General features: G+C 38.8%; 1 protein-coding gene across 1 annotated transcript in view; it reads left to right on the top strand.

Annotated features, from left to right (window-relative positions):
• Positions 1–260: 260 nt before the first annotated feature.
• Positions 261–19,974, top strand: part of SLC39A8 (solute carrier family 39 member 8) — a 118,377-nt gene continuing 98,663 nt past the window's right edge. Inside the window, exon 1 of the mRNA XM_046940859.1 lies at positions 261–324. Coding sequence (XP_046796815.1) covers positions 274–324 — 51 coding nt within the window. The 5' untranslated portion in view covers positions 261–273. The remainder of the gene's footprint in view (positions 325–19,974) is intronic.

Here is a 19,974-nt window from a genome sequence, read left to right as displayed (position 1 = left end):
ATTGTAGCCCACTCTACGTACACAAATTGCTCTAAAGCATGTGATTTCCACCTGAAAATCCAAATAAGCACTTACTTCTCCAATCCCATTTCCACCAAGGAAACTATACAAGACTCAGGTGTGAGCAGTTTGTAATCATTAACAATGTCACCTCTTTCCTGGAGAACGTGAGGCTGCACTGCTACCATCAGGACACTACTGCACCTGGATGCAATCAGTTCACAGATGAAGTGTGTTTAAAGCTGAACCTGAAGGGAGGTGGGAGGAGAGGGAATGGTGAGAGTTGTAGTAGGTTCTCTAGTAGTGATGGAGATAAATCAAGAGGTAAGGCTTTCTGGTTTTATAGTTGCCTTAGTGGACTATCTTAGTGTGAAAAGTGTGTATATTTGAGTTTTGTGGTGTATTTTAGAAATGTGTAAATAACCTAGGAGTTGCCCTCTGGTCTTGCATTGCTATGTTTGCTCTGTGAGCACAACTTCTGAGGTTAGAAGTCTTTGGCTTTGATGTTTTTGTTTTTTTTCAATTGTGTAACTAATATTGCTAAGGAACAAGGCTTTGTCTCTGAGAAACAAGTTTTTTTTTTTTCTATAGTGATAACTGAAAATGGATATATTTAAGGACAATTGGAGGCCTTTGATATTATTTCTTTTCACTTTATTGGGAAAACCCAAATTAGAAAAAAAGAAATCCAAATTTCCTGCTTTGTTTTCTCTTTCTGAAGCATTTACTGGAACTGAGACAGAATCTTTTTGTTCCCTCTTCTCTTTCAGTATCTGTGATACTTAAACAGGAAGAAATGAGGGGAAAATCTAAAATAGCTCTTGAGAGATGCTTCCTTTTAAAACTTCCAGTTGCCTTTATTGGTCTGCTAGGCTATGATATCTAAATCCCTTTCTGGTTAATCTATTATATTTTTTTTTGATCTAGAAGTTCCAGCTCCAAAGCTGATTTGCCTTGGGTGGTAGCCAGTGGTTGTCTAGCATGTGCTCCAATCCTCAGAGAGCATTATCAGGATTTAGTTAATGTTTACTGTTGGCTCTGCCATTATCACCTGTAATTTGAATCCACCAGGAGCAAAAAAGGAGTGTATATTAAAAAGTTACATGCATTTACATAATGTTTATTATTTTAAAACAAAATACATATTGAGCTGTAATGAAGTAGGCAATAGAATTCATACGAAATACTTAAATTGACAAAGTACGTATGGAAACGCAACAGCAGTTTCTGGAGCTCTGTGATGCTACTAAATCTACGTATCATGGCATCCATGAGAAATATTTGCTATTAAGCATGGTGTTTTGATCTGATGGATGGTGATTTGACCTCAATTTATTGTGTATTTAATCAGCACATAGTTGAACGCAGCAATACCCTGCAAAACTCCAAATGGCAGGGTGTCCCCTGCAAGTCCATGGGCTGCATCCCAAACATGCTTTTCACTTGCTTTGTGTGGAACTGGGAGTCAGATGTAAGATCTCATACTGGTATTGAAGTGCCTCAGATCTGTAGCAATGTTAATAGGCTGAAGTTCCACTATGAATTAGGTAAAAGCATTAGAACTCTAGCACAAGATTTAAATAGTGGAAAGCTATTGAGAACATGGAGGGGGAAGACTTAGTGGACTTCAATATGTTACCATGTGGTTGTAGGCGTAGCAGATGATAAGTATGATTTGCAGACAAAGGGAGGCTTGTGGAGAGAGCTACCGGTGAACTGGAAAACACATAAAAATAAATAAAGCCAAAAAGATACAGCAATAACTATGAAATCTTGAATAGGATTAATGTACACCTGCTCAATATTTAATCTTATAGCTGTGATATGGTATGGGATATCACTAACATAAAGACCTAGAAAGAATCAAGCAGAGAGTGTACATCGCTTCTAGACTGCGTGGCCTTGCCATCCCTCAGTATGGCTTTGTAATGCTAGGCTTCCCTCCTTCCTTTACTCTTATGTTGACTGATAGCAAGGAGCATTTTACAGTAAACCTCTTGGGTATGTTTAAGATAGTGGTTTGTACATTCTGTGTGGACTTTGCCATAAGATAGCTGCTTTCGATGGAGAGCTACCCACAGCGCTGTGAGAAGTCACTAGCTAACTACATTGCCTGGCCCATGAAGCTGCTTCATGCAAAAGTTAAGGACTGCTCCCAGAGTGTTGCCTGAGCATTGCAATAGTGGTGAACAGCAATACCTACATATGTGTATTCTCAGAACATAAATAGTTGCTTGTAGAAATCATTTACCGTGATATGTAGTGGTATAACAATGTAAATGACAAGTGTTAAGAAAATCAAAAGCAAATTGCTGCAGTAGGGAGAGTCATGGTTACAAGCTGTGATTTCTGGTAACAAATCTAATAATCAACCATTCTGTTTTTCAGAATTAAGACTTAGTGCAGACTGTGATTAGTCTGCTCTTGTATCACTTGACTATCTAATACCTTGGCCAGCTGTTGAAGGAAGAGGAATGGTTTTGTTCTTGTTTGTGCTTTTTTCTTTTTCCATTCTATTTCAGTGACAGCATTTTCTTACCAATCCACTGCACTCAGTCCCCTCTTTTTCCACCTACTCTCGCCATGTTATGATTAATCTTGCACTGTACTCAGTACTTCCTACATGAGTGGGTTTGGTTTCTCTTCGTAGTCTTTTGCATATCTGAATCATATACACTTCTAACCTTCATGATTACACCCATCAGAACACAGTTGAGGGGTCCTACCAATTTCCCAAGAAACATGAGTTCTTCCCATTGCATGACTGCAGATTTAGAGCCTCAGTAATGTCTTACACAACTAACTAATGCAAACAGTAACAGCTATTCAGTACTTTATTGCTTTTTGTTCAACTTTACTTTTATTAAATATATGTTGATCTCAATTCATGAGGTCTTTTTGGGTTGGGTGTACTGAATGGTATTGGTGCAGAGAATGCAGAATTCGGATGATCTGACACTTTATTACTGTTATTCTGTGCTCTTTAATGCCCAAGTAGAGGAAAGATGTTCCAGACAGCTGAGCTTCATAGAAATATTTAGGGAAGATGTTTTGTCTGCTGTGAAGCTTTCACCATTTAAAAACAAGGGCTGTTCTGAAAGTAATTCCTCCTATATGATTATGTTGGCCTACAGCATGAGAGACGTACATTTGTGTTATGACAGAGGAGTTTGAACCTTCCCAACAATATTCCTTCACATTTTGTTGCTGTGTGACAAATGGCAGCAGAGGGGCAGTCTGACAACACTGCATCTGATATGGAAATGCATGTGAAACAAAAGTGTGGAAATGAGTTCCTCCACATGGAAAACTTGCACTTACTGACACGTATTGATGCTTACTGAACGCCTATGGAGACCAAACAGTTGATGTGAGCACAGTGAGACAGAACTGAGTATCAGCTTCAATGTGGTAGCAACAGTGATGGCAGTGTTGGAATATAGCAGAATTTGTGCCAGGTGTGTCCCATGAATGCTGACATAGGAATAAAAAGAACACCATATGCAAATCTGTTAGGTCCTATTGAGCAAACATGAGGCTGAGGGTGACAGTTTTCTGAATTGAATCATTACTAGTGACAAGATGTGATGTCACCACTATAAGCCAGAGTCAAAATGGCAGTCCACGCAGTGGCAGCATGTGAATTCCCCACTGAAGGAAAAGGTGAAGATGCAGCCCTCAGTAGGTAGAGTGACATGCACTGTCTTTTCGGATAATAAAGGGGTAATCTTCTGGATTTTCTGGAACCTGGACAAACCATCAACTCTGACCACTACCTACACTGTGATACTGACTAAGCTGGAGTCTCAGACTTCCAGAGTCAGGCTAGAAAATAAGAAAACCATTTATCTTGCAATGTGATAATGCCAGGCCCCATACCAGTTTGAAGACCATGGAGCACATTGCCAATTTTGACTGGACTGCCCTATCACACCCACTATATGGTCTGGATTCTTGACTTCCATCTGTTTGCCCACACAGTCCATCTTTCATTGGCACAATGTTTTCCTAGCAGCAATGCCATTATAATGTCTGTAAAACAGGAGAACATCTCTGCTCATGAAGATTTTTACAAGCACAGTATGCAGGTTCTTGTTCATCACTGTTGAAAATGTGTAGCTAATGGCAGTGACAATGTTGAAAAGTAGTATTTTGTAGCTAAGAACTTGCTCTATCAAGTAGTGTTATTGTACTCTTTGTATCTGCTGTAGATTTCATGGAAATAGGAGGTGTTACTTTTGGAGCGATCTATGTGCATAGTAGAAAACAGAATACGGAAGGACTAAGTGGCACTCTCATTGCTGTTTGAGCTCATGCAGTGACTTAAGGTCAACTGTTGGTAAAAGTAAGTTTGAATTTCCTGAACTATTTTGGTTGCAAATATTAAGCCTGTAGCATAATTTGTGCTGCTTTTAAAATTTTGGTCCTGGGGTCTCTGGATACATGACAAGTTTTGATGAAAACTTAAAACTTGCATTTAGAAAAAGAAAGCAAAACACAACTGTCGGCATTTCAGAAGATGTCTCAAATTAGAGTGATTTTTCTTCAAGGCAAATCTTGTGGTGCTAGGAGGTTTAATAATAGTGCAAGATGTGGAATTAACAGTGAATGGTGAACTAAGACAAATCACTAGTGTGATGGATCAGGCCTCCAATAAAATGACTTGAAGGGCAGTAGGAAAGGCAAGTTAGCTCATGGATTCATGATGGTTCCATAAAACCACTTACTTACAACCTTTCCTCTGAAGCTATGCGGGCTAGTATCCTTTTTGAGGAGAGTATTCTATAGGTAAAGCTGCAACAGCAGAAACAGTACCAGTGGAGTTTTTTATTCTTCCTTTCCCTGTTTAAGAGCATGGTGCAGAGGACTCTAAGCTATAAATAAACATCCTGGCACCAAAGCCAGGACTGGTATGACCCTGTAATTGTGTTGCTGTTTCCAAGCACTTTGGCTTGGATGGAGTCCCTCTTTTATAACCTACCCTGCTTTAAAGACTAAGGAACCCTATGTAATGCTATGACACATTAGGGGTGTGTACTTGTGCAGGCTCAGGGTCTCTGCACTGCTGAGACTTCACCTGTATGTACACATGAGTCTTCTGACCTGGGGGTAGGGAAGTGGATTTTCATTGTCTTCAAATGTTGCTATTTACCTAGTCACCCAAATAAGAATTATGAGACTACTGTTTAAGCCCTTGGGTCTACTTACAACAACTCTGCCCAACTTTTAGCGTAGTGCTGCCAAGAGTCAGCTGTGTCCAAAGACACTCCTTAGATGGCACAGTAAAAACTCAGTGCTGCTTGACTGAGATCAATGGCAGACTTGTTGACCTGCCTGGGTGTCTGGCTGGTGGCTCAGAAAGGACCTCTGCCTTTTCTACAGAATTGGAAATCATCCTAACGTTGGACTCACGTGACTGTATATAGTAAGGCTGAGCAGCGTTTGTGAAACTGCTCAAGTATTTCCTTCAAACAGGACTTAGTTATGCAAGCACTGTATTGATCTGCAAGAAGGTAAAGTGGGAGTCATGGTGACATCATGAATGCTTCTGAGTTGGTCCTACTGGAGTTCTGTCTGTGGTCTAGCCAAGTTAGAAAGCTGTTTTTCATGTGATACAGATGCTGTTTGTATTCTAAGGAGACAAAACAAAAGTCCAGGGAAATGATGATCAAAAATATGAATGTTAGGAAGAAGCATGAAAAATCTCACTCTTTTCCTCACATTCTTATCACTAGGTAAATGCATGTGGCCATGTCATAACTTATGATCTATCTGTGTGTGCACCACACCTGGGCAGCTCATATGGCCCTGGAGCTCCCTGTGTCTTTTCCCCATCCCATGATAATGTTTGAAGGAAGTGGATGTGCCTCTAGTGGCATTTATCTGCCACTAGACAATGCTACAGGGCCTGCACAACTAGAAATATCAGACACACTGGTATAGTACTTTTTTTTTTCCCGAAACATTTGCCACCATTGACTTTTGTTGCAGATAAGTTTTCTGCACTTATGCAATCAGGCTTTAGTGTCTTCAGCCGCTAGAAAATGAGCAATGCAGGTTACCTGTGAGAAGTTTGATTTAAGTGATATTGCTAGCATTATGAAAAAATTCTGGCACAGCAGAGAAGATATAACAGCTTGCCATGTCAGAATTAAGGAGGAAATCCCGTCTTTTCTAGCACTTACTAGATTTGTTTGCCTTATGGAGACCTTATGGAAAGCAATTTTTTTTTTTTTAAGTAAGCAGATCTGTCCTAACAATTCAGCTCAATACAGATGCCCTGCAGTGATAACTTCCATACAAAACAAAGGAATTTTGGTTAAGTTATGAGCTGAAAATAATTGCCTATCAATAAGTAGTACTTGTCAGTAGACTCATAATACTAATATGAATGGGGCTGAGTATATTTTAAAAACAAACTTATGGGTAGAGGAAAAAGTCTAAGAATCTTTGTCTTTCTCTATAGATTTCCAGTGTAACTTCGCAGAACAAACCCTGATCGTTTATGTCAAAGCCTGAAAAAATGAGTGGGAAAAGTAAAAGTGATTGATTTCTGTTCAGTAGTGCATATAATCCTTAAATGCTTACCCATTTCACAAACAAACAAGCAAGGTGTCAAGCAAACAAGCCTCCAAATTGTGGTTTTGCTGACTTAGATAGCAAAACACTTACTCTTGGTTTGATTCTCCACTGTACGCAGTAGTGTGATTTATTTTTCCTGGTTGCATGAAACAGCAATGCTATGAAGCATTAAAACTGAATGGCAGCACAAGTCAGTCTCCTGCAGCACCAATTGTTTAATTGAGCCACGCCTTCTAGAAGAGTGGCTTTAAAACCTTGAAAGAATATTGAATAAACCTGAAACTGGAAAAGGCTAGATTTGATCAAAATACATGTGACTCATCTACTTTATCAATATTTTATGTGAGGAGGTAGTGTCACTGGTAGGAAAGTACTGTTCCTACAGTTCTTGATTGAAAGAAAGTTCTGAAACTAGAACTAGTGATTCCCTCTTTAGAAGATGCTCTGCTCATGAACTGTAGAAACTGAAACACAAATATTGGGCAGGAAGGTAAACCTGGAAGGTGGATTGCTGAGCCATAAAGCCTTGGTGCCTTTTATTGCTGTGACCTACATAAAAAACTCCACCTCTATTAACTTTAATCCTCAAGTATGACCTCAAACCATCAATCACCGTATCATCTTAGACACTAACTAGTTCTTGATGTTACTGAAATTGAAGAATTCTTATCCTCAGCTTTTTTTAGTGGACAAGTATTTCTGAAGTTATTGGTAATCTTTTTTTCTCCCACCATTCCTCTCCCAAAGTATGCACATAATTCCTTACTTGTGATAAAATACTGTCAAGTCGTGAAATGATCAAGTTGTGACACAAATTTGGATGTTGTCATCTCAAACTATCAGTAACTTTGTGACCTTCTGCAGATTGCAGCAGTGTTTCTAAGTCCAACTGTGAGTCATGTCCGTCACAGAACAGGTCAGAGATTTCAGCAGAGAAGCCCGATAACCTGAAGTGCGTGCCCAAACCTGTTACAGTTCTTTATCCAATGGCCAAAACCAACCACAAATCTTTCTCTTCTGTAATCTTAACCCTTAGCAAAAAAAAAAAAAAAAAAAAAAAAAAAACCTAGCTATTTAGATCTATTATGTTTGTTATTAAGTTGTCTTAATAACTATGCAAAGTACCCTTCTTCAGTGCATATTTCAAAGCCATATCATTGTGGAAAAAAAAAAACCAACTCAGTTCTGACTCCTTTTAACTCCTGCATGTGCTTTGTTGCCAAGACTGCTATAAGAGCCTCCTCTGGGCTCTGCTTAGAGCACAAGCACTCAGTAGGTTACTTTGCCAAATTCTTGCTGGTCATTTTTACAAAGGAAATCTCCCATTGGTTTTGATTGCTAAATCTTTTCCATTTTGGCTTGTGTGGAAGCATTTGAAAGAGGCGTTACTGGGCAGATGGGACAGAAATAAAATGTGTAAGACAGTGGATCATACAGAAAAGACAGATCTAATGGGAATCCTTCAAAAACTAGTCCTGTCTCAAAATCCACAGAGAAAACTGATATATTCTGTTTGTAACTTCTGGTTTAAAAAAAGCATATGACACTTTGAACCACTTCCAAAATTTCCAGATTTGGTAATGCCCACGTGTCAGGCATTTGTTAGTCAAGTACTTCTCCTGAGCTATGAACAGCAGCTCTGGAATCTCCAGATTTGCTAAAATACATCTTACAAAAACCTAGGCAATGTGTCAGACTTCCTTCATCAATCTGAACTTGTTTAATGAGGACCAGAGGGAGGAAAAAAAAAACAAAAAAAAGCAGAGGAAATTCTGAGTAAATGGCATCAATATTTATCAGTGTCTGTCTTGGCTACACAAGAAAGGAGACAGCTTGACACAGAGCAAACAAAAAAAGCCCCAGTGGATTTCCGTGTAATCCATCACATTAAATACTATCCCACACAGACAACTGGGGATGGTACTCTGCTTGCCACAGCGTGAAGGGTTTCCACAACAGAAACAAGTACCAAAGAACTGAAGCAGAAAAGGTCAGAGAACTAAGGAAATGACTGTTAATTGAAGAGATTTCTAAATAGTAGATTACCGCAGAGAAGAAGTTGTGTGTTTGGAGATGCCAGCAAAGATGCATTGGCACTGTAGTCACCTGATGAAGATCCCATTGCCTGCTAGGGGGCTAATTAAGAAATCATGACAGACAGCCTGAGGAACCCCAAAAGGAGCAGAGAATTCTGTTCTCTCAAACTATCATAGCATATCGTTTCTGAGGAAGATGCTGTGCTGGTTTTTTTCCTTTTCTTTCTTAAGTTGTAAATGTTTTTGTTCAGAATAGAAGCATGGAGTGATGAGAAACGTTTTGGAAGAGATTTCTGTTTCCAAAGAACTCATTTACTTTGTGATTGTGTGGGAAGGAATATGTTTAAGTTCCTGCGGGAATTAGAACTAGGCTCTGTGGAGAGAACTTAAATCATGAGCCTCTTGTTCTGGCAGGGCACAGACAGTCTCTTTCAGAGTTTTTAGGACATGCCTTTATGGGATTCACAGGAAGTAACAGAACTGTAGGACTGGTGGTGAGTACTGCAAGATGATATTCAAGGAAAGGCCCAACATGGAAAATTAGCTGCACAATATTAGTGTCAGGAGTTCAGCTGCAGACTGTTATAGATGATCTGTCTGTCAGAGTAAATGGATAAATGGCTTTGAGAACCTGAGAAAGACTTAACAGTTATCTGCATGGTACGAAAGCAGGTATTCTTCAGCTATCTGGGCAAACTTCTGAGAGATGTTAGAGAGGAACTGACTCTGGTAGAATGGTAACAGTGACACAGGGAGATTCTGAAGACAAATACAGGCTGTGATGTAGAAAATCAAAAAGTAGAACCTTCATACACGATTTTCTGAAATGTGCTTAATACTGCATGCAGGGCCAGAGTTGGAGAGCTAGTTCCAAAGTCTGCATGAGAAAATGGCATCAGGAGGAAGATTCAAAAGTGATTGTGAAGTGGGCACATAAATGTGAGAGGTTATGGCAAATGCACAGCATACCATGTCTAAGAATCCTGGTCCTCTAGTTAATTTAATTTAGGACCTGCCCACAGAAACCAATACACCAGATTTTCATCTTTCCTTTGTTGTGGGGCCAGGACACTGTGGGATGTGATTCACTATTCGCAAACTGGGCTCTAGCCAGAGATACACTCTTGTGTTTCCTTCATAAACTCATACAGAGAGACTTCTAAACTCTGAGGAGGTAAAGAACAAAGAGTTGTTCCTGTATAGGTCTTCCAAGGAAATTCACCTCTTCCAATTGATCTGGAATGAATGTTAATTATCAAACTAACATAATACTAGTAAGAGACCTAAAATTACTCTGTAATGCTTGTTAACACTTACAGAACACGAAATGCAGTGGGTTATTCAAGGTTTGCAGTCACACAATTGAATTCACTCTTTAACTCACTGTATGGTTCAAATAGTTGGAAATAATCCATATAGAGAAAATTGTTACTAATGGTAAATCAAAGATTCCTTTCTTTACTAAAGTCTGCCTGGTCTGGGGCCTTGCTTTCAGGTTATGGTAAGGCCAGGTTATCTGAACTACTGTGTTTTTCCCCTTGTTTTTTTAATACAAAATCCATTTTAATAGCAAAAGTGTCCTTTAAACACTACTCCCAAGGTTAATTTGTTCTGTTAAGAATTGGAACTAATGCTGTCTTCTTAAGGACATCAATATGAAGGCTAACTGATACATAAAAAACCAACAATGAATACTTAGTCAGGACTATAACGTGTACATGAGTGAGGGAAGGGGGAAAGGATCTGCTGCTGAAGTATTAGGGACATATGTAGCTGAGAGTGAAATTTCAACCTTAAAGGAAGGTGCTTCTAGTAATGTTAGTTTTACTCATTTGTTTTTACTGTTGGGGTAAGTAACATTAAAAAAAGCCATGGGCATATCACAACGTGCTTCCAACCCAGAATCTACGAAGTTTCATTGACCAAGACAGAGGAATAAATGTGGGAAAACAGAGTAAGATATCATTGCTTATTTGGTAAACAGTGAGTTGAAGGGATGAATAATACCTTTATCATGTAGATAAGTGTAGTCCCGATGTATTTTGTGTAAGATACAGGTGTTGGTATGTAAAACAAGGATATGCTACCTTAATGAATGCTGATGTTGTGTTGCTGATTCTGATATCATAACCCTATTATTCTTTGTGTGATTGCATGCCCAAAAATATATAAATTTTGAGTCACCTGTGACGTTTGGGTTACACTTTTAATACATTAAGGCCATTAAGTGGCTTAGAAAGGATTTAATTTTAATTTAGTTTTGTCTGACCAGCTTCAACACTATTTGGCAGCCAGGCCAAACTTGCTTAACTCAGCATAGAATAAATTGTACTATCTCTAGTGTGCCCACCAGTACATGCTATCCAGGTTTCACTACTAGTCTGGATTTCTTACTGTTTTTACCCTGAATATTGAATCACAATCCATAAAACTGAACTTTATAGGTCTAAGTGATTTTTAAAAAATGCTTATTTCAGCTTTTGCTGCTTGTCTATAATTAAAAAAAATACAATGCAGAACAATATACTTTTGAAGAAAATTGTACAGTATTGCTTCTAGATATCAAAACAGACCCATGTAACTGTAAATTGTGTTCTGAAAACATTATAGTATGTCTCCCTCCCATGAGAGTGATGAATATTACAGTACTTCCAAAGAAAATTAACTCTGCTTTCCTAGGCACAGAGCACGATGTTATTTGAGGGAGCAAAAAATAAAAATAAAAAGTAAAAAAAAAAAAATCCACAAAAACACCTTAAGAAAAGAGAACACTCAGCGTCTTAGTATTTTGATTACCGGAGAGAGAAACCTTCCTTCGGAATCCTCTTGATTCTGTCCTCCCGCAAACTAATTTCACAGCCCAGGAAAATAAATAACTGTCGAACTGCTGCCACCTACAGGCTGGCTGTAAAAATGCCAGCTTTGGGAAGAGAGCGGGGGAAGTAGTTGAGTCTTAGTCGTCCCGTCAGAAAGCACTACAATATAATGCTACTTATTTAAAGTACGTCGTAGATTCACCTAAGGATCCTGAAATCCCTTTGTGAAGATCTTATCACCTATTTTTGCATTATATTATAGTTGAGTTTTCTTGTAAATACTAACAAATTGCATCCTAAAATTTTCTTAATTTCTTTTCCATGTGTTGCAGCAATCCATTTTTTATAGAAACTAGATGTTAATATGAGTTAGTTACTGCTGATATGAGACATGTCTTGAGAAGTGAGAAGAAGCTTCTAGAAGGCTTGGTTGAGAAGAGACGATGCCCACAGTAGCTGTCTCTGATCTCCCTGTCACTGAGAATGCAATAAATTGAAGAAAGAAGTGATCCAGAAGTAGAGTCTCAATAAATCATGAAGATGAGAACTACAGGGAGTGGGAATTTAAAGCTGTACTCTTTGGCAAGTTCCTTGTTACTGCCAGTAAATACCATTTTTTTTCTTTTCCCCTGACTCATATATATAATATATATTTCTAGTGAAGGCCAGCCAATATTTGAAAGATTTAGTCTTAGGAAGTCAGGAGACAGCAAGTGCTTTGGGAAATAATCACCTGCCTTTAGGGATAAGAAAATACTCAAAACTGCTCAGATCAGTTACACAATGCTTTTTCTCTCTCCCCCCAACCCTTTGACCATCCAGTGTGCTGAAGATAGGCTCAGGTGGTGGTATTTGTATCATTACATTTGTTCCAGAAGTAACACAGGCACATAAATTTTTGTGAAGCCTCTTTATTGAAGATGTATTGAATATGTTATTTCACAACTTTTTTTTTTTTTTCTCCCAGGGTTTAGGCTACTGTAATTGTATGTTCAGCTCCACTTGATGGCGATATAAATGTAGAAAGCATGGGCTAGTTTAGTTCTTTTAACTATACTAGCTCAAACTTCAGCTGTTTTAAAAGTTTGTCAGACTATAGCTTTCTTTTCAGGAATTTATAAATAATCAAACTCAACTCAGATAGTCCTAACTAGTCAAGTAGGGTTAAATTTTTCACTTGTGTAGCTACGTGTTTTGCAAAATGATGAAGTTCTTTCCCATAATCAGAGCACACAAGTAACAAATTGAAGGTAAGCCACAGGACAATGTGTGCATTTTCCTAGCAGCTGCTGCCATTACCTTCATCACAGGTGCTGTAAGCTTGTTGATGGAGAAAAATCAAGCTGTGAGCAATTCTGGCATGGATGGGTGAGGTATCTGTGGCACTGAAGTGTCGTCTTATTGCTCTGATTTTGATATTAAGTTGTATAATCAAATAAGCCAATATTAATTGGAAACTTGGGATGCTTCAGGATTCAACTCACTTCCTATCTCTTCTTTTGGTAAATATATATACAAGGGTGATTCCGTGTGGTTAATGAGCTTGGACAGCATGGATGCAGCTCCTACCTCTATAACAGTCTGTGTTGCATGGAGAATGCAAGACAAGGCCAATAGAAGGACTTAAACACATCTCTGGATATACTGGAGTTAAGTGGCTACTAGACTCTTGAGTTTTATTGCAGGTTTGTCTCTTAATCTGTGTCGTTTTTATTTATTTACTTATTTATTGAGGTTGTATTTCTTTCCCATGCTGAAGTTGTTGAAGTCTAGTTTGTTGAAGCTCTTCATTATGGGCTGTTTTTCACCAGTACGTGGAGTGACCAGCAGTATCCTAGTCAAAATGGGCAGTAAGATATGATAATCTACAGGAGTAGTGAAAATCACCACACCCAGCCACAGAAGAGTGTTAAGATACAAGCCTTCTGTTCTGTGCTTGAGACATTTTTTTCACTGACAGAGAGTGGATGGGAAACTAGATTAACATGCTTTTCCCAGAAAGCAATGGGTTCCTAATACAAACCTATTGTAGCTTCTGGTGGTCGTCTTATGTGTCTTAAGTTCCCTAACATATCTATCAAACAGTAAATGATTTGTAGAAAACCAACTGGGAATGTTTTTGAACTCTTATCTTCCAAACTCAAAGGCAAATAATTTCAGGCCTTTGGATTTTGTTGTTTAGTACTGTGAATGAGTCATTCATGATACCTTACTTCATCTGCTCTGTCTAAAAAAATATTGTTGATGTCTTGTCCTTATTTTAACATTTCTGTTTGTTTTTTTTTTCCTGAATAACAAGTCAAAGGAAATAGGTCCTGCAGAAATTCAGTACCATTTGTGAATTTAAGGCATGTTCTTTCTGTGCTTTGATGATACTAGAAAAATGATCTGCAGGAAAAAAAGGCTCAGCATTCAGATGTACTGTCCAGGAATGAGGGGGGAAAAAAAAAAACCAAACACATGACAAAATACATCCAAAATAATATCAGATTTTTCAAATATCAACCTAACAGTGAGTGAAGAAAAGCACAGTACTTTTCTTGTACCACTTGGTGAAACTTGTCAAATATTTCTGTAACCAATAATGAGGACTTAGAGGCATGGATATGATCTGTGTGAAACTGCTTACATAAGCTGTAGCACTCTTAAATATTTAATTTTGGTAGTTGGGCAGACAAGCCACAGTTTGACCACTATTAAAATTGTTTGTAAGTATGATTTTTTTTTTTCTTTTGACTGGGGACATTTACTATAAGATACTGTAACAGGAATCTTCATCTGACTTCTTGTGCAAGGCACATTAACAACTTACATTTATCTTCAGACAATGTTTTATTTTTTAAAAACAAAGGTTTCAGAGACCCAACTGGAAACTGAACTGCTATTCCATGACAAAATGTACACCTTATGCCTCCTCTTGGCTTTATGAAAAAGATTTACTGAGCATTATGCATTTCCAAATCCTGTTTCACAAGTTGAAAACTATGTATTATGTAGTTACTTAGCCACATACAGCACTTCAAGATGCATATTAATCACTGCATTGGTTAATGTGTATGCAAAATTGCTTAGCAAGAGCAAGCAGGTGGCAGTGCTAAAATGCATGTGCTATACTTGTACTATCCTTTGAAGTTGCATGGTACCATTTGGAATAATGTAATTTTGTTGGTAAGAGCTGATAAAAAGAATAAAATGTGATGAATGTTGCTATGAGGTGGTAGGATGGAAAAGCACTTCAAATCACTGAAACAATGGTAAAACAAAGATGAGCTAAGAGCTCTCTAAGCAGAAAGAATAACTAACTGAAATATTTATAACTTCCTCAGTAATTTCCTTTCCCTCACAAAATATTCAGAAATATCTTTCCCTTGAAGTTTCAGATCTCAAACTCAGTAAGACCATTGTATTAGGAGGTGTGAAGAACAGGAATGGTACGAGTTATAAACATGCTTTTGAGTGGTCTAACTCCTGACACATCTCAGAATGGATCATCCTACGAAGATTAAAATATTGATCCTTAATGTTGGTTTTAAGCTATTAGATATGACTGTAAGGATAATCAACACTTTTGATACAGATTTTCAGCACAAGACTTAAAGTTTTCCCTGCAGTATCTACTCAAGAATCTCAAATATATTCTGAACTGCAGCAGTGAAGGTTGTTTTTGGTGTAATGTGGTTAAATTGAAGAAACATAGTGTATGCTTGCATAGAGCATGTGTTCAGTAGCTGTCTCTGCTTATTTCTTTTTAAAGATGGGAGGCTTGAAGTCTTTACTTGCTAGCATGGAGGACTGGCTTAGCTGAAGTGAAGCTCTTCAGTGCTTTAAGATATAATAATTTATTAAAAACTGTTTTGTGAACAGAAATTGAACCATTTCATTTACAGGGAAAAAAAAAGTTGGTTAAGTATACTGTGCTTCCTATGAAGCAGAAAGTAACACCAGCAGTATATATTTAAAAAAAAAAAAAAAAAAGGAAGATGGAGTAAAGGTATGTACTCTCTTGGAATTCTTATGGAAATTCTCAGAGAGGGTGAAAAAGGCATGATGAATAAGCAGTAACAGAACTGCCATTGCTGAAAGCAAAGCACACTTTCAAAGTTTATTGCATATACTTGGATTTGTTCCAAAATTCATTTGTAAACATCAGTGAAACTTCACAAACTCCTAAATAGAAGTTCTCTTGTATCTCTTTTTAGGAACAAAAACCTTGTAGTCCAGTTTTAAACATTTCTTATAAAATGCATGCTTTGCTGTGTTGAAATGACAAACATCCCCTAACAATCTTATAGATTAACTCATTTAATTTTTGTATTACTTAATTTGTGCATCTGCTTATGATAATTATTTTAAATTTAAGGTAGTCATACAACTTGACAAACAACAGACACTTTCTCTTGCCAAGAAGCATCTCCCCAGTTCATAGATCAGAAAACCTTTGATCATATGTCCTGCTGAAGGTACAAGGTAACTACTTCAATAGTTTAGCAAACTGTTGTCTGAATGGATCAAAGAGTTCCAATGCAGAAAGCTTTTCTGACATCCTCTTAGCATACCATTAGTCTCACTAATGTGCATAAATTAGTGCTACTTTGGGGCATTTGGGAAGAAAAAGAAATGAGATGTTGATCATTTAAATGTATCTCCATACAAAAATACCATGATGCAGTAGCACAAAATGTTTTCATTTCCCCACAACTTCATGTGTTCTTGTGTCTCCCCTTCGGTTGGGTTGTGAAGGTTCTACTGAGAGTCACACCATAAAAACGTTTTTGATGTTTGTTTGCTAAACAACAAACACTTAGAATCTCTACGTGTTCTCAATCTTAACTACATGTGTTTGCTAGCTTATAGTATTTCCCATCTGGAAACATACAAAGGGTTAGTTTGTTTCCTCATGAGAAGACTGCTGTTTTGTATTCAAGCTGTTATATGAACCAGCTATATGCCTCACAGGAGGTTGGGTGGTTTCACCACCAAAAGTTCAGTTCTTTTCCAAAACTCAATTAGGTAGATGTGTCTGTTCTGAAATGTGAAGAGGTAGATATTTTGATGGAGGGTAATAGTGGTAGCAGAAGAAGAGATAAACATGTCAAGACCTCTCTCCTGCTGCTTCATTGCTGCTGCTTTCTAGGTTTGTTAGGCACATACACACCTTACCTTCATCAGGGAAAGTGGCAATATAGAGCTGGATAACTGTTTGGTTATTTTTAGCAAGACAGAATAAAATCAAAAATTAAGATCCAGTAAGTGAGTCCAGGGCAGTAGCTTTAGCAGGATGAAGACTAAGTCTCAATGCCTGGGCTCATGGAGATATGTCAAACAGAGAAGCTCTGTCTTCAGGGTGACTGGGAATGGAAAATCTCTTAACTAAGTGCTGAAATTTTTTTGAAAGCCAGTAACCAGTAACTGCAGCTATTCTTTTGACTGCACAAATGAGCTGGTACAGCCTGTGCCCTTATGTGGTTCCTGGTATCTAGTAGTTGATCTGATTGTTTCTGGTTTTAAGGAGCCATTCTGCAGTTCAGGTCAATGTACTTTTCAATGGCTATATATAAAAGAGGGAAAGTAATAAAGCTGTATTGTGTTTGTGAAGAAGTCCGTTGTGACCTTGTGGTGTAAAATTATAGAATGGCTTGGGTTGGAAGGGCCCTTGAAGATCTAGTTCCAACCCACCTGCTGTGGATAGCATAAATCAGGCTGCCCAGGACCCATTCAGCCTGGCCTTGAATGACTCCAGGGTCAGGGCAACCACACATTCTTTGGGCAACTTGTTCCAGTGTGTCACTACCCTCTGAGTTAAGAAATCCTCCTAATATGTAATCTAAATCATCTCTCTTTTAGTATAAAACCATTCCCCCTTGTCCTATCAGACCATGTAAAAAGTCAGTCTACCTCCTGTTTGTAAGCTTCCTTTAAGAACTGGAAGGCTGCAATGATGTCTCCCCAGAGCCTTTTCTTCTCCAAACTAAATAAGCCAAGCTCCCTTAAGTTTTCTTAGTAAGAGAACTGCTCCAGTCTTCTGATCACCCTCTTGGCACTCTTTTGGATATGTTCTAACTTGCCCCATGTCTTTCTTGTGTTGGAAGCCCCAGGCCTGGACACAGTACTTCAGTTGGGACCTCATGAGGGCAGAGTAGAGGGTGACAATCGCATCCCTCACCCTGCTGACCACCCCTCCTTTGGTGCAGCCCAGGATACAGTTGGTCTTCCAGACTGCAAGTGTATGCTGCTGGCTTATGTCAAGCTTCTTGTCCACAGGAGCCTCCAAGTCCTTCTCTGCAGGGTTGCTCTCACTGAGTTTTTCTTCCAGTCTGTACACATATCTGGGATTGTCCTGTTCCAAGTGCAGCACCTTACACTCGACCTTGTTCAATCTCATTAGGTTCCTGTGGGCCCACTCATCAAGTCTGTCCAAGTCCTCCTAGATAGCATCCTTGTCTTCTTTTGTATCAACTGTACTCTTCAGCTTAGCGTCATCAGCAAGCTGGCGGAGAGAGCACTCAATCCCACTATATTGTTGATAAAGAGTTTGAAGAGCACTGGTCCCAAGACTGACCCCTGGGGGACATTACTCATGATTGGCCTCCACCTGGACATAGAGCCAGTGACCACAATCCTCTGGCTGAGACCATCTGGCCAATTCTTCGTCCACGGAATAGTCTAACCTTCAAATCCATGTCTCTCCAACTTAGAGATAAGGATGTGGTGCAAGACTACGTCAAAGGCCTTGTAGGAGTCCCAGGCAGACAGTACATCCTTGCTTGTCCACAGATGTTGTCACTCTTATAGCAGAGACTACCAGAGTGGTTAATAACTCTCTGCCTTTGGTAAAGCGGAGCTGGCTGTCTCGGATCACCTCCTCATCTTGCGTGTGCCTTAATATAGACTCCAGTGTAGTATAAGATTGTGGTATAAAATCAGGAATACAACCTGATCCTCCAGTGTTGGAAGACAGTGATGAGATGCAAAGTATCTGAATTTCTCTCTCTTGCTGTCAGAGGAGAACAGGAAGAATAAGAACAACCTGAACACAAGCTTACTCATTCAGTCCTTCTGCCTAGTTTTCCATGCGTTTTGTAGCTAGTTGTCTGCCTACAACACAGTACACAGAAAAGTACTGTTTCCTGAAGATGTTGTATATGACATGTAAATCTAGCAATATCATTGTTTGGAATGGTACATCTCTGAAGCTAAACTTTCACCAAGGTTTAGTTTGAGTGCAGTTGTAGTAACTGAAATCCTGAAGAGAACGTATGTAAAGAACTGCTGAATGCTTACTTAAACTGGCAAAGCAGTACACCACAGTAAGAATTTTTTAAGTCTAGAAGCAAAATGTCAGGTTCATTTACATGATAGGAATGTTTAATAAACCAAGGCATCTACAAAATGCATCTGGAACTTACGTATATGTAAGCTGTAAGATATTTCCCAATGATGATGAGTCACAATCATGTCACTAGCGAGGCAGTCATAGCTTGCAGTCCACACACACATATCCTGGCATACCTTTACTGGTTATTGAAACTAGGACAGATAGGGGCATCTGAGAAGCCATAGTCTGAGTCTGCTTATGTTGTCAGTTTAATTCCAGCACCCACACTATTAGAGCTGGAGGACTGAAACAACAGGAGAGGAAGTAGTGTTAAACAGAGGAGGTAGTAAAAACCCTGTTTGGTTCAGCAAAGATTGTGGAAAAGGTATTGGAAAGGGAAAGGAGGTGGTCTGACAGAAAGGATTCTCTGGAATTGGACCTGAGGAAGCACAGAGCACTGCCAAATTTCTTGAGGAAATCTTCACGACAAACCCCAAATTCCTGTTTTATAGTGTTTGTTGAAATCACCTTCTCCTCCCTCAGAGTTGCTGTGTTTGTACAGATAGAGGGCCATAACAGGGACAGCCAAGTTTTCAGTTGTCCAAACAAGTTCAAATGGTCCTTTTAACAGCATGTTTCTTATAAAACATTCAGCACAGTCTGATTGTATCACTAAAAGCAAATACACAGTCAGGCATAAGGCCAGAGGATTAGTTACAGTGCTGGTGTATCAAGAACAACAATACCAGAGCTGAGGAACTCTAGCACTTGGATACATGGTAATTAATGGCTCCTTAATAAGTACTTATTGAAAGGCGGATAGACCGGGTGTTCCCAGTAAGTAACTGAATGTCATTGCTTGTGTGACCGAAACCAGGATCTGAATTCATGGCTGATTTCTTCTGTTACACCTTTAGTTCCTTAAAAAATGTAGTTGCCCCACACCTCTCTAGTGCTCTTATTCATGTGCATACTTAACTGTGTCTAGCATGGCTATACAATGGTGATGCAAAGGCCTTTTCTACCCTACCTACTCCTATCCAAGGTGTTTCGGAAAATCGGATTTTCTCTGTACACGCACTGGTCTGAATATGTATGCTGCCCATGTGCTTTTGAGAGCCTTCCTAAAATTAGCTCTGAAAATAAACCAGTGCTCCCCTTTGAAGGTATTCATATCCTGAGTTCTAACTTTACAGCGTGGTTACTCACTAATTGGGGATAGCTT

Source organism: Gallus gallus, chromosome 4 (genome assembly GCF_016699485.2).
Source record: "Gallus gallus isolate bGalGal1 chromosome 4, bGalGal1.mat.broiler.GRCg7b, whole genome shotgun sequence".
NCBI classification, from domain to species: Eukaryota; Metazoa; Chordata; class Aves; order Galliformes; family Phasianidae; genus Gallus; species Gallus gallus.
This window is presented reverse-complemented; position numbering and strand designations above follow the sequence as displayed.